Here is a 15461-nt window from a genome sequence, read left to right on the forward strand (position 1 = left end):
AATTATCAAATATTTGCATAATTATGGCCAATAGAGTTTTTGAAAGGAAAAAGCCATTTAATATGGGAGTGTAACAAAAACAACTTACTTTTAAGGCTTCTCTATAAGTGCAGATCATTTCATTTACCCTGAGTTCTATTAAGTCTTTTGAAAAGTCATATGAATATGAATGCTTTATTTTTATATGAAATTTATTGTCTTAAAAGTTCAACCCCAGCTCTAAAGGCTATTCATGTGATGACCTGCAATGCCAGGTTCTGACCTAAAAACATTATTACATGTAAATTGTATGTACATAACCTGGGAATTTATATCTCTTTTTTACACCTTCCCAGAACTTTCTAATTAATTGGCACCCGTGAGTATTTCTTTCTAGAATTTTCGTTTTGCTTTTTTTGTTAATCCTCACCCGAGGATATTTTCCCATTTATATTTAGAGAGTGTAAAGGAGGCTGAGAGACAAAGAGAGAGAAACATCCATGTGAGAGAGACACATCTATTGGTTGCCTGCCGCATGCACCCCAACCAGGGATGGGATCCGAGGCTGCAACCGAGATACATGCCCTTGACTGAAATTGAACCTGGAACCCTACAGTCCACAGGCCAATGCTCTATCCACAGAGCCAAATTAGCTATGGCCCTAGAATTTTCTAATATTCTTTTTTCTTTGCTTGCTTCTCTGCCTTTGGACCTTGCTGATGGTTGGAATGCTTTTGCTGTGCCAAAGAAAACTCAGTTTTAATAAACTGGTTATAAAATTCATCTCAGAACGAAGTCTAAATAATTGGCTCTGAAAACTTTCAGGTATTCTTTTTCTCAGTTTGAGAAAATTTCTTCTCAATTCTGTAAATATTAAGATGAAAGAATTATAATGGCCCAGACTTTTGATATCATTCTAGCTTGCTGTTTTGCTATTAGAAAACGTGCTGAAAACATTCTGATCTTAGTGAACTGAGGGTTTTGTTCTTAATTCTTTTCCACAAAATTGGGCTTACCCATGTGTAGTTATATCTAGTCATTGATTTCCAGATTGTAGATAAAAGCAATTAGATATTGAGATACAAATATTTCAATAGCTTTCATATGAATAAATAAATCTTATAGTCAAGCACATTTACCTGGCATAATCTCAGATGTACATCTTTTTTGTTTTGTTTTGTTATCCTCACCTGAGGATATTTTTCCATTGATTTTTAGAGAGAGTGGAAGGGAGGGGGAGGGCCAGAGAGAGAGAGAAACATGGATGTGAGAGACACATTGATTGGTTGCCTCCTGCATGCGCTCTGACCAGGGCCAGGGATCCAGTCTGCATCCAAGGTGTGTGCCCTTGACTGGAATGGAACCCAGGACCCTTCAGTCTGTGGGCCAATGCTCTATTCACTGAGCTAAACCTGGTAGGGCTCAGATACATCTTACTATAAAAATTATATTAGGTTTTTGACATCAAGCATGGGATGTCTTTTATGGGTTTAAAGGCTCATTTATCATTTTAATCAGAATGAGCAGCCTATTCAGTTGGCTATTATATATAATTTTAGAAAATGAGTTTTAGAGACCTGATTTTAGGAAGAGCAATAACAAGGGCTTTTAGATCTTATTTTAAAACCACTTGCAACCATTAGAGGAAAAACATAGTGGACATTTAGAGTCTTTAAAAATGACCTCCATTTCCTATATTTCATTGAATACCTACAATTTTTTTTATTGTGGCATGATGAGAGCATATGAGTAAGTGGGGCTGAGCTGGCTTACTTAAAAGCAATTGAAATAAAAAATCCATAATAACTCATGACAATTCTTATCTTTTACTGTGTTCCTCCTAAGAAACACATATATTACTGATATCTTTAATGGAGAAACTGCTAAATTGCCTAAAATGGCTGCTCACCTTAGTGATATTGCGAACATAAAAGCTGAATTTCATGTAATAAACGTGAATTGTGCTCAATATCCTGATGACTCCTGCCTCAAGGTCTGGCTCAAGGACTACTGTCAGATGAGCAAACAGTTAGGTTTTACTCTTTAAAAATACACAATATGGCGAGTGTAAAACAAACTAGAATAGGAGCTAAAATTTGTTGAGCGTTGACTCCCTGCCTTGGAGCTGTTACATATATTTTTTCTCAGAAAACCTTATTCGGCAGCTGTCGAAGCTTTGGTCATTTGAATTAGGTTTTATGCTTATTTTGTTAACACTTATTTTAAAACTTGTTCCAGAGAAGATTAGCCTAGTCTATGTACAAAGAAACCCCAGATCTAATTTCCAATTTCTCTCAAATTTTAGGTAGAATATACTGTTTGGATCGTTTCACAGAGCAATTCTGCTGGTTTGTTTTTGCCTTTCGGACCCTCTCAATGCAGATATCTATTGGCAACATAAAGATTCGAACAGTACATCTGCAGCCAAAGAAAACCAAACCACTTTGCACTGAAGTTTTAGAAAATATAAAGCTCTAATGAGAAGCAAGCGATACCACCACGGGACAGACAGTCACAACACTGCATTGACAGGATGCATCACCCACTCACTGTAGTAGGCCCTAAGTCCTACCCCTAAATTTTAATACTTTCGGTTCCATATACGTTGTAACCTTCTCTATAGGTTGCTAAATTCTGGGTATTCTGCGAGGAAGTTGGGTTAAAAGTCTGTGCACTCTTTGCCACCTTCATTCTCTTCGCTTCTGCCCTGGACTTGTAACAGAACTCTATCAAAGCCACCAGCATTGCCAAGCCCAGTCCGCCGACCAGAATGTAGAAGACGCCTGCTACGTTGCTCAGGCTCAAGGCACTCGTCTTGTCCTGTGGGAGGATAAACACACTTCAGTTAAGTGTGGAAATGTCACATCCGGAAGGTAAAAGAACACATGAAATCCAAACAGCTAATTAGCATAAATGCTTAATTTAACCCGACATTATTTACATGTATAAATCATTGATGTAGGTTTACAAATTTAAAAATAAAGCTTATAGCTCTCAAGTGAAATTATGATGATTACCAATAAATTGGATATAATTACATTCAATAAAATCTTAAACATTTTATCATTATTAACTATGCAATGAAAACCACTATACTTAATCATAATAAGCATTTATATATTTGCAAAGGGTGGCAGAAGTGGGCTTATTATTAAGTTTGAGAATGACATATTTAAAATACAGTTACATGGAAAGGGGTTTTGGTTTTCCTGCCATTAAAACATACTTTTAATGTTTGGGATAGCTCTTGAATAAATCCTACGTCACATTTCCTAATTAAGGAACTAAGCTTTTTTTAAGCTATCAGTTTCACAATTTGTTCATCATTACTTTATAAAATATATACAGATAATGTGCTAGGGTACACATTTGTTTTTTCAGTCACATCTGTGGGAAATCTTATGCAAAGTATCACTTTTACATTCTATCTACTATTTAGGAATAATTATATATATGTATACATATCACAGGTGACTTTTTGAAAAGCTAACTTTTTAAAAATACACAAATTACTATGGTCAATTGAGAAATAAATTATGTATGGAAAAACTGATATAACTATTTTTATTGATTTAAAAATAACTTCATTTCCACTTAAAAATGCTTCATCAATTACTATTTTAGACATATTATTCTCCAGAGCCTTAGTATATATAATAAATTCAGATATAGTCAAGCATATGCTTGAAAGATATTAAAATTATAACAAGAATTCAGAACTTTTTTATAAATTGTAAATATGCACATTATACATAACATTAATTGAAACGTATTTTGGGTAGACTATCTGAAGGACACCCTCTGGCCATCATCTTCTCGGCAGTATTCTTTATGCAAAATGTGATTTAGACACTTAAATCATTTTATTAAGGAGATGGTTTAATTCCAAAGATGTACTATGTACACTGTCTACTTAGCCATGATATCAACTGATTGAATCAAAAGTTTAGGGTAACTTCATTTTTAAGAAATCACTAAAGCATTTATGCTTGCCATAGGATTTGAGATAGCTATTTCATTATTGGCCAAATTTATCTCATTCCACTCTGGTTTTAAGGCAGACAAAAGTGATTAAAACCTAGGGATAAGCCCTAGAAAGGGATCAATTAACATTACTTTGTCTTTGTTAAATTAATTGAGGCTCTCCTTTCTAAGCTGGTCACTTGGTTAGACTTAGAATTCTCTATCATCTATCTATCTTCTATCTATCATCTATCTATCTATCTATCTATCTATCTATCTATCTATCTATCATCTATCTTCTATTTTTTTCTTTCTAAAAAGAGATATAGTAAAATAATAAAAGAAGATTCTAAGAATCCTCAACTATGGCTTTCAGGCACTGTTACTACATTCTATTAGATTCTATTAGATTCACTGGTAGGTTGTTACATTTTTTCCCCTTTGGAATTAAAATACAAATGTTTCTATTTTCAACAGAATCAGGATGATAGGATCCTGCAATATTTTAAAAGGAATTTATGAACAAAAGATCTTAGAACTTGAGGCTATCATCCATAAACATTGATTTATTTAAACCATTTTGATGGAATAGAATTGAAAGATTCACTCTGTTGATCTGTCAGCACAAAAATATAAAAGGGCCTCTTCAAACTAAAGTGGAATGGTCGGCAATATAGTCACAAAAGACTGAACTTCTGAATAAGATATAATATTTAAAATCTTTTTCTGAATGACTACTGATCAATTTCCCATTTTTTGTTTGTTTGTTTTGGGAATACATCTCTTCTTGAAATAATATATTTCATGGTCTTTGCCTCCAAGACAATAAAAAAAACTTAACCTCAAAAGCACTACTTTTATTAGTGGTACGTAAGTTGAGAATAATCTAAGGAGTTTTTAATATCGTATGTTTTTTGTAGTTAATTTAAATTTACTTAAAAGCCTTAGTATTGGGGAGCAGGTTGCAGTTTTCTAGAAGGAATGTCCCTGTGGCTGAAATTTGACATTAACTTCGAATTTAGGCAGTGTAGAGAGAAATGTTTAGTTTTTACTGTGCCCATATGCTTTTTTGTTTTTTGACAATTGCTCCCGTTTACTGCTTTGTGAACACAAGAGGAGGCCCCGAGCTGCAGCGACTGACCTTGCTTCCAGAGTCCTTGGGTCCACATTCACCTTTATCGTACCACCATTTGTTTTTCAGCTTGTCTAAGACGCCTGCCTCACTGAGTTTCAAAACGGCAAGGTTTACAGGAGTTCTTCACGTGGAAAATAACATAAATAACATTATATATGTTATTTTATGTTATTCAAGTAAAACTACATTAGAATCGCATGGCAAAGTGACAGAGCAGAGGCCACAGTAGGCGCTATGTCTTGTACCGTCGGCCCAGGTTTAGAATCAGACATAAAACTGGGGCCTGCTCCATCGCTTTAGGTAACAGGCACATACTGCTAGGGAGGGTCTTTAAATAAAATGTATGCAATTACTGTGAATCCAAAACTATTGGCCTGGGTTGGGTTTCTTGAGCATTTCTAATTTCCCCGCACGGATATGGGAGTCATTCAAAATTCAGAGCTCCTTTTTGTCTCTTTCCAGAATTAATGGAAGTGGTTGCAGGTGACAGGCAGACTTAAATAGAAGCTAGCTAGGCCTGGTTTCATCTCTCACGTGCATATGATCAGCTAGATCTTAGTTTGTGCTGTAGAAGGATGTCTACCGCGTCCATCATTACACGGAGTCCTCCGTCTCTCTCATCCAGGACCAAACTGAAAGAGGTGGGCAATTCAATTGTTACTAGGGCCACCTCATGCAGGTTCTTATAAACACAAATATGCGAATCATTATTGTGAAGTATAAGCCCATGCTGATGTTTTCCTTCTGAACTTTAGTATTTATCTTACATAGTATCACCAGAAGCAATTTTCATCCATGTTGTGTCTGCCCCATTAATTTACTTTAAGTACAAAGGTAAGTGACTATAGTGTACTTTACTAATTCTTACCAATAAATCCCTGATAGGTTAGGGGTAAACAAGATTTTGATCAATAAACAAACTCCCTGTCCTGTAAAATCCCATTTTTCTTTTCTACTCTCTCGGAGTCCTTCAATACTAAATGTTTTAAAAGGAGTCTCAAGGAGGAAAGGGTCAGTCGTCAGTCATCACCAATGTTCCAACGAAGCTAAGAATTCTTTCTGTTTTCATTCCCATGTTAACCTCTGTGTATACAAAATAAAGGGTAAAAATGGATGGGAAGCAGTAACTCCTAGCATCTTTTGTTATTGTTCTTTATTTTTTGGTGTGTGTGTGTGTGTGTATGTGTGTGTGTGTGTGTGTGTTTTCATTTTATAAACATTCAGAGAGAGACTTGTATTCTTCTTGACATTTCTAAGGTTGCCACAATCATTTTGTCTGGCCGTATCTTCATGTTGAGTGCATTCAGAGAAACACAGCCTGCATTTCTCTGGTTATCAGTAGATGAATTCCATAAACCTACCTACAAAACTAGGTAATTTATTTATAATGATAATGATAGCTAAACATTTGCGGAGTACTTACTATGTACCAGGCATTGTTAAAAGCATTTTACATACTTAATTACTATTATCATCTGCATTTTACAAGTGAGGAACCAAGGCACAGAGAGGTTAACGCATCTATTCACACAACTAGGAAGCAGAGGAATCGGATTTGTAATAGTCTGACTTCTTAGCTGTGCAATTAAAAGCATTAACAATGGGAGACTCAGGAAATGGGGTTTCTGGTTAATTGAGGACTCTGGTTAACAGTTAAACCAAAACCCATTTGTTTTGTCCTGTTGGTTCTCAAAAATGTTTCTAAAATATGTTTTTCTTTTTGTTTATCTGATTTCTGAATACAATTTAATTTTTGTATGAATGTTATAAGATCTTACAAGGTTCATTGTTCCATTTAAGAAGTAATATGCATTTGCCACCTTCCTAGAATATTGTTTTTTGGATTAAAGCCTAACATAAGCATGATTTAACACTTTCTACTAAAAGCTGAATTTGGGGTGAGGAGGGATGAGGTGGGGTGAGGGTTAGGTTACCTGGGTTGCTTGGTTAATTTAGCCCCAACCTAGGGGCTATCTATACAAGATACAAGCTCCCCTCCCCCTCCACACTTTCCCCTCACTTCTCTTGATGAAGCGACTATTACAAAACTACATGTCAGGTTGGTTGGTGAATTGTGAACTCCTTGAAAACAAAAGCCACGTTTCATTCATCTGTGTAAAACAGTATTTACCAGGATATCCACTGAGAGTAAGTGCTCTATAACATGGCTACATTCAAATTATTTTTAATCGAAACAAGCTTTTTCCTTTAATTGACACTATGAGAGGCTTGAGATTCCCAGGCCAGCTTGCCAAAGCCTTTTGAAACCTGCGTAGGTACATTATATTACCCCATATTACACTTCTTAAAAAGGGTAGAACGGGAGGAGGAGGACAATGCTGAAAAGAGAAAGAAAATGAAGTTTCCAAATTTCTTCTAGAAGGGAAGGTTGAAGGCAAAATTGAGGATCAGATAAAGACTGCCTTAGGCCATCTCTCTCCCTTCTTAAAGTCTTAATTTTCCCTACCCCCTTCATTTTTCCCTTGCCTCTTTGTCCCTTCTCTATTCGCTCCAGTAGTGTGGTTTTAGAGGTAAGATTGGGATTGTGAATATAAGATACTTACTATTAATCAAACTGAATGGTCAACTGGTGAAATGTACGGCACTTAGCAAGTAATTCATAACTGGGATAGCCCTTCTCCAAGGGTTAGCTTCCCTTAGTCACTAAGGCTTAGTGGTTTTTGTTTACCACAACCTTTTCCCGCCTACTTATGAATTCATATTTTCCATAATAATCCCTTTATTCTTGCATTGGTTTCCATGGCTGTGGTGAAGGGAAGTAGGCCATTTATAAGTATAAACTATTTTAAAGTCAAAAATGGGCTGTATTTTTCAAAGGGCTAAATTAAAAACTGGGTATTATGTGATCTAATTTAATTCCTGAAGGACACAATATTTGTTGTTTACAAAATGATTTTTAAAGGAACATCCTCATCCATGAGTGTGCCTATTTTGATAGACATAGAAGGAAAGGAAAGTATAAAACAGAAAAAAATCAATAGTTTTAGTGGATGATTACAGGCATTTCCTAAAATTTCCATCTAGAACCAGGGTTAAATAACCACTAAGAATTGGCATAAATTTCTGCATACGGTTTGTGCTCAGGCTAAACCACACCAGATTAATCAAAGGGGGAAATAAGTTTTAGAGATTGCAATGATATTCTTAAATTGGTCCCCTGTTAGTTTATTCCCAAGATGTGTATGCCTGCTCAGAACTTCATGCTCTGGGAATGTCGAGCAGCAAAATGGTGATGCTAATTATTTTGCAGCCAAAGAATGTGACTGGAAGTGGCCACAGTGACTAATAGTTCAGTTGTTGGTTATATTAAATCATAAGTTCCTTGAAGGAAAAAATAGTGGGTAATTCTCTTTCCCCCCACAGATACTGGTTCCATGACCCAGTTAAATCAGAGGTTTCATAATTTTCTGCTGTATAGAAGGCTGGACATATTCTCCCTGATTGCAATCCTCAATTGTCTCTTCCTGGGAACGTATTTGTGTGGGGGACAGCTTCCCATGGTCCCCTGTAGTTTTCTCCTACCGAGATTCGGAACTGGGAAGGTAACACCGATTTCCGCGTGCTTGGGCTGAGACCCCTGAGTGTGAGTTTTCCCTACAGCATTTCCTTGGCTCCTCTGTCTGGATTTACACTCAGCAAAGGCTCCGGATCTACCTTCAGTCTCCAAGTCAGCACTCTTGCTCCTCATTTTGCCACTTTTGAGGAAGATTAGGCTAAATGGGAGGCACAAGGTAAGTCTAAAAAGAAAATCAGTCACCTGATGAAGGTACAAAACAAAAATGAAAAAGCAACAACTGCTCTTGGTAATTTACTTTGAACTAAGTGAGGTCAAGCAGACTCATAAATATCACCTTTTGTTACAAATTCAGAGTTGGGCATTATTAACATTTAGATTGCAAGCGCCTATTCTCTTGATGATAAATATTATGTCAATATACAACCTACCAGGAATGTTTTTTAGTATGAAAACAAAACTGAGGGAAAATAGGACATAATGCAATTTCATTTTGGGGGAACATTTTAGGTTAATTTTTCATAACAATTTAGAAAATTACTTGTTAAGATTTGAAATAATGTTTTAGAATACCATTTTGTAGTTCATGTTTATTGGAAATAATGTACTGAATACCTATGAGAACAAGCAGTTTGATTTTTGAAAATTACAAGGTTAGATTCAGATTTATTTCTTTATACAACAAATATTTACTTTGTGTCCATTATGTACCAAACTATGTGTTGGATGCAAACAGATTAAAATCCAACTGAGTTGTCCAACCTTGTTTAAATAAATTAAAATGGTTTTGTTACATAGATTTTTTTATTATGTGTACATTTCTGCTTCTGCTTGCTTATTTCATTTTTTTCTGGAAAGAGTTTAATGTATACTAAAATAGGACTTCATTCTTTTTTTTTTGGAAAATTTTATCTGATAAGCAGTGTTACACTTCTTTTCTATTTGTGATAAAAAAATAAATTTCGCAAATAAAATTTCTCTAATGGAATAGAATATGATTGTTTTTATTTTCTTTGGAGCTATGAGAACATACTTTCATACATTTCTAATCTGCAAGAAGCAATAGATTATTAGTGTAAACTGGAGTAATTCTCTCTCTCTCTCTGTGTCCCCAAAAATGTATACACACTTTGATTAATTATAAAGGCAGTATTTATTAAAATACATTTCATTTTCAAAAAGTAATAGAATCTACAAAGTATGTATACATTTTTGGGGGACACTATACATGTATATGTACATATATATTGTATGGAAACTGTCAGAACATTCTAGGCAAGTTAGAGCTCCAAAATGTAAAAAGAATTAATGCTCCTTAAGAAAACATGGCTGGTGCCTCAGATGGAGATGCCCTGAAGGGGGCCCATCCCAAAGGAAGCCCTAAGCCCTCTCTCTGGCAGTTCTCTGCTCTGTTTTCCAGGAACTCAGATTCTCTCTCGGGATAAGGAGATGGATGACCAGGATTGGGTCCACGCAATTCTGTTGTTTCTCTCTCTTTCATGCCTCCCTCTGTGGCCAGAATATTCATATGGTAACCCGCAGAAGGGCTGGTTATTAGATGGGGATGTACAAGTGAGCTGGATTCGAAGGGCTCTTCAGATTGGGAGTGAGGGGCAAGTTTGCGGCATTGAAAGAGGGTGAAGTTATCAGCCATCTGACAGATACTCACTAAAAACAGCATCTTTTTGTGGGTTGGGTGGCTGAGTGAGAAGATTTAGAGTCCAATCAGGAACCTGAAGAGAAGCAGGACTTCTTATTTTGGGCAATTCTGTAGATTTTAAAAGGCAGGCAAGACTGTATACTTCTAAATTTCCAATATTATTATATACCAAGTGTAGGAATGTAAGAAAAGGAAATTCAGTCAGAAGAGTCCCGTCTCTGGACCGTTTTCTTTAAGTCTATACATAGTGAAGAAGGGTTCTGGGACACTAGGTAGTATATTCTGTTAATTGTACACCTATTTTTTCTTTAGACACTGTTTAGAAATTTAATAAAGCATTATTTTAGAAAGCTGACATATGCCATGGAGGCAGGGAAAATAAGCTGAACTGGTCTTGTGTGTAGAGTCTGCTCATTTTGTAGTTTGATCCATTTATGGGAAGCCAAACATTTCTGGTTCACATGGCTATCTCTGATTTATAATTTAACTTATTACTTATTGGAAGCCTGTGGGGTTTAGACAGAGACACGATTTCCTGGTAAGTACATAGATTTAGGTGGAGTTACTGCTATTACTTAAAAACATTGCGTAGAACTTCTGGTGAACAAGAAAGATATACCCTCTCTTCTCTTCGCCAAATCGTTCTTCCAAAAACCAGTATCCCCTCCTGCCTCCCCAAACCACAGTGTATAGAACTATAATATTTGATTTCAACTGCTTCAGAGCCAGAGATTTCCAGTGACTATTTTAATTCGGTTTGTTAGTGTGTTCCCACATAGGTAACGTTGGCAAATATTTTTGCTTTGACAGTAATTGCATACTTCAGTTGTGAAGGGCTTGACTAGCAATGCTGATGGTATTAGCAGATCCACACTGTGAGTCTCCCAGCAGATGCACCTATTACTTTACATACTGTTTACCCGCTTTTGGTGACATCGAGGCTAACCTTGGAGTCACCTCCCCCGCTGCCACATTCTCCTTTGTCGTACCACCATTTGTTTTTCAATTTGTCCAAGAGGCCTTGTTCATTCAGTTTTAAAACTGCGAGGTTAACAGCATTTCTTGAAACGATAAAACATATTTTGTAAGAAACTGCACAGCTGTTAAGATGTTAGAAGGAACGAGGACTTAAGCTCTTTTATAAGCTTCTCCCAGACGCTAAATAAACCTCTCATTTTGCCATTCCACAGCCCCTTCCATCAGTTCAAACCAAAGGCAATTGTAACTACTTCCAAACTGTATTAAACATGTGGTCTTTAGTGCTGTTCACTTTCACAGTTCATTTATTGTCAAATAACCGACATCATCATCATCATCAACCGTTACATGGATTGTTTTTCAAAACGGTAATAACTTGAATTTACTAGTAATTGAGAAAGAATTGTGTCTTGAATTCCTTTGCTGAGAATGTCAATGATCTAAAAGAGACTGAAATGAAAATTCATTCCCAGAAGGAAGAGCATAATGGAATAAACAAACCAACAAATAGCCACTAATTTTTGTGTACTGATTTCCTGACAACAGAGTATGACTTGTTACTCCTCTTCTATTTGTGGGAGTTTGGTTTGTTTGCTTGATTTAGCTGGTCTCAGAATCTAGGATTTCCATGTTTGGTTTAGTTTTTGGGCTGGAAGTCAAGAGAAAGGTAATAGCAGCTTTTAGTGAAAAAGCTGTTATATTTGAATCTTGTATTGATTCTTTTATTTAAAAAAAATCTTGTATTGATTCTTAAAGGCATTGGATGCTATTTAGAAGTTCAAAGCCAATTTGACTGTTTAAATTAAGTTACTAAACTCTAAAGGTCATGCTGCATATGATGTGGACATGGAAAAAACACACCACTCTACATTAGATTTTCTCCATGCTAATCTCTACGGGGGAATAGAGGTAGCATACCTTATTATTCTCTAAAAGGATTTATGAAAAAGTTTCATAGGCTCTTTCTTCCCATGCATTTGGTTCCTTTCTTGCTTTCAAGTTACAGTTTTTAAATAAGCTCTCTCTTTCAAGAGGTTTTCCCAGCCCTTAATGTAATTTCTGTTAAATCTAGAGAATGGCTTAGATACTGAGAGAATATGGGCATAGTTTGTGCTAGGCTATTTGATAAATACTGAGTTTGGTGGTCACTTAATGCCAAATGAATTAATAAAATAAAACCAAACAACCCCATATTAATGAGTAGCACTTGAAACTGATCATTCAGTTGACAAATAAAAAGTGTTGCTTGTTTCACTATGAATTGGCCTATTAAAGTGTTTGTTCTCTTAAAATGTGTTTGTAATATTTCAGGTAATTGATGCTCGCTTTCCATGATGTTCATGTTATGATGGTCTGATCCACCTGGAGAGCAAACCACACCTTGAGAGTGTTAACTGTTTTTAAGGGTTAGACTGCCATTTACTAAATGTTAATTAAATAATTAGCTTTCTCACATTCCCAAGTAAGTGCCACATTGGTGGTGTGAAAAAATTAATATGCTTCTTAAAGTAAACAATATCAGGTTTTCAGTTTAATCACCAGAAAGACCAGACTGAAATGTAGGCTGAATATTCAATGATGATAGAGACATCTGTTTTGTTTTTAAAATGCTGCAAATAAGTTGTTTTATTTTGTGTCCACAAGAAACTAAATTTGTCTTTCACTGATTTAAACCTAACTGCTATTTTTTTTTGGAGAAAATTGTTTTTATGATCCACCTTTTTTAGCCTTAAATATTCATATTAGATTTAAAAAAAAATAAAGTGACATCCCAATGATTTTATGTGTTGGTTTAGACCATTCCTTTGAAAAACTAAAGTCATTTCATGAGAGGGTTATTTAACAGGGTTATTAGCCATATCCAAAGACAGTTTCACAGCACAATAGAAAACAAAACAAAAAAACAAAATAAAGGAATGGATAAGGAAAAAGAGCTTTACATTGAGAAAATTGTTTGGAATAAGCTTCCTACAAAATTAGTCTAAGAACTGTAATTCTTATGTCATCTAATAGGCCATGTAAAAACAGTTTAGTTTCACACTGCTATCCACATATGTGTGTATATGTATCTATAGTTGTTTAATATAATATACTTGACCAATAAATAACTCACTGCCCAGTTCACAATTCATTCACATGTTTTCCTTCCAGAAACATGTGGTCCCTCAGTCAAGTCCACCTTATCCTATCATATGTAAAATTAATTTTTCTTTAGTGGTGTATAGAAGGCATTTTGTAATTAATATTTAGAGATAGTCTTCAGGGTTTCAAGATTTCCTTGCTTGTTAAAACTGCCTGTTTTCTACAATTTTCTTTATACAGTTTAGGTCTAACAGCCTCTTAAAATTGCTATTAACTGCAGCATAAACCACATATGTAAGCATCATTTGAACATGTGTTCTATTTTATGGAATGCATTGCTTTGACATGTTATTAATGATAAGAATCAGCAAATGACTTTACAATATATATAAAGTTATTTCATTCAGTTTGCTAGAATAAATTTTAAAAAGTGTTCTTTACCCAAGCAAAAAGGAACAGGAACTCTGAAGGAGTAATTCTAAGCAAGATTAAGGCAGCTGTAAGGGGTCAGGTAAATGAGGGACATAGAAGGCAGATCCCTGCAGCACATGTTCTCATTCGGTTGGAATCCCTTTCATGAATTTCATACATAGTTTTCAGAAACATATTGAAAAGAAGGGAAGAAGTTCTCCTCACTAAGCATCAGAGAAGCTGTAATAGTGATCTGCTAAGCTGATAAGAGATAAAAGAAAAATATTATGGGTTCTTTCTTACATTAATTATTCCTTTTATTCTATTAAATGCAGTGTTTCCAGAGTAAAATCAATTGAAACATATTGTTTTCAATTAATATTTGAAGAGAGGAAAAAACAAGTGCCCACATTATTGCTGGATGTTTAAGCCACATTTAAGAGGCCAGGTGTATTGACAATGACTTTTATAGATTGAAGGAAGACCTAGGTCACTTACTTGCCTTTGTCTTTTATGCCTTAGGAGAGTTCTAGGTTAAAAAACAACAACCCTATTTAACTTTTCCCATAGTTCTGAGGTGATGGAAAATTTGATTCAGGGGTGGAAAGAATATGCTCACCTGGACAAATTCCAGGCCTCTGGAAAACTTTGAAGGATTTTTAGTCCTAAAATTTTCTTCAATTGAATTTGGGATCATTAAAATCCATATCTCATTGGATCCCATTTTTGTTACCAAAAATCTGATTGAAATATCACATATAATGAAAGTTTTTGGATGGGATCTAATAGACCTAACTTTTTCCACTTTTTGATTTTGAGTAAATTAATTAGTGCAAAGTAAGATATTCTTATTATAGGCATGCTTAAGTCAGGCTAAAATATTTACCTCTTACTCTCTACCTTTTCAGAGTAACTTAATACTAAAGTCTATAGATGTGATCATGCTTTTATGCTTACTTTAGGCCTTAATCATTATATTTACTTCTAGATCATATTTATTAGAGTGCAATTTTTATGTTGGTGAGGTTTTAAAGTTTATACTTGATAAAATGTCTACAGAAGTAGATAGAAAGCATTTTAAAAGTTTAAGTTTGGTAAAGTATTTTTATGATTTCCAGGATTTGTAAATATATTATTGTAAAGGACTGATACAAAAGCCCTAGATTTAGTCAATGTTTGCACACAGAATATGTAGGGCATGTATAGTTTGTAGAATAAATAATTTGCAATACTATGTTGAGTCTGGTTAAAACAAATTAAGTTACATTTTACTTAACAATATTAACATTTCATTGCTGGTAAGGATGTCAATAATGTATGGACCTAATCCAGTTTAGCTGTTTAAACTACTGTTTAATTTTGCTAGTGCTTTTTTATCCTTATAAGAAAGAATCCATTAGTTAAATAAACATGAGAAAGTCCCCTCAGTTTTAGGCCTGTGCTGTCCTAATTGGAGTGTTCTTTTCATAGTAAAGTCTATAACATTTAAATATCAGGTACTAAAATATCCAGAATATTTCCCTGAATGATGCTAAGTTTTTTTCATAGTCCCCAATGAATCTTAATATATTTCTAAATACTTAAAAATTGTGTGAATAACAAGAAATTGTATAAAAAAAAGAAAATCCTTTAAAATCAGCAAAGGACATTGGTAGATAATTCACACAAGAAGAAATACAAAACATATAAAAATAATCCAACCTTACTTGGAATTAAAT

The 15461-nt window shown here is 34.9% G+C and overlaps 1 protein-coding gene across 4 annotated transcripts in view; it reads right to left on the reverse strand.

Annotated features, from left to right (window-relative positions):
- GRIA4 (glutamate ionotropic receptor AMPA type subunit 4) overlaps positions 1 to 15461 on the reverse strand; it is a 413519-nt gene that overhangs the window by 4834 nt on the left and 393224 nt on the right. For 2 of the 4 annotated variants that reach the window (XR_002831674.1, XM_006098831.3), the window contains 2 exons: positions 5084 to 5198; positions 2665 to 2799 (listed from right to left, as the gene is read on the reverse strand). Coding sequence is in view for 3 of the 4 variants with exons in the window: in XM_006098831.3 (XP_006098893.2) it covers positions 2665 to 2799; positions 5084 to 5198 (250 nt within the window). In the remaining variant the exon portion in view is untranslated. Of the gene's footprint in view, positions 1 to 2551; positions 2800 to 5083; positions 5199 to 11218; positions 11334 to 15461 lie in introns of all 4 variants that reach the window. The other 2 variants (XM_006098833.3, XM_006098832.3) reach the window with 2 other exon arrangements.

Source organism: Myotis lucifugus, unplaced genomic scaffold (genome assembly GCF_000147115.1).
Source record: "Myotis lucifugus unplaced genomic scaffold, Myoluc2.0 scaffold_248, whole genome shotgun sequence".
NCBI lineage: Eukaryota > Metazoa > Chordata > Mammalia > Chiroptera > Vespertilionidae > Myotis > Myotis lucifugus.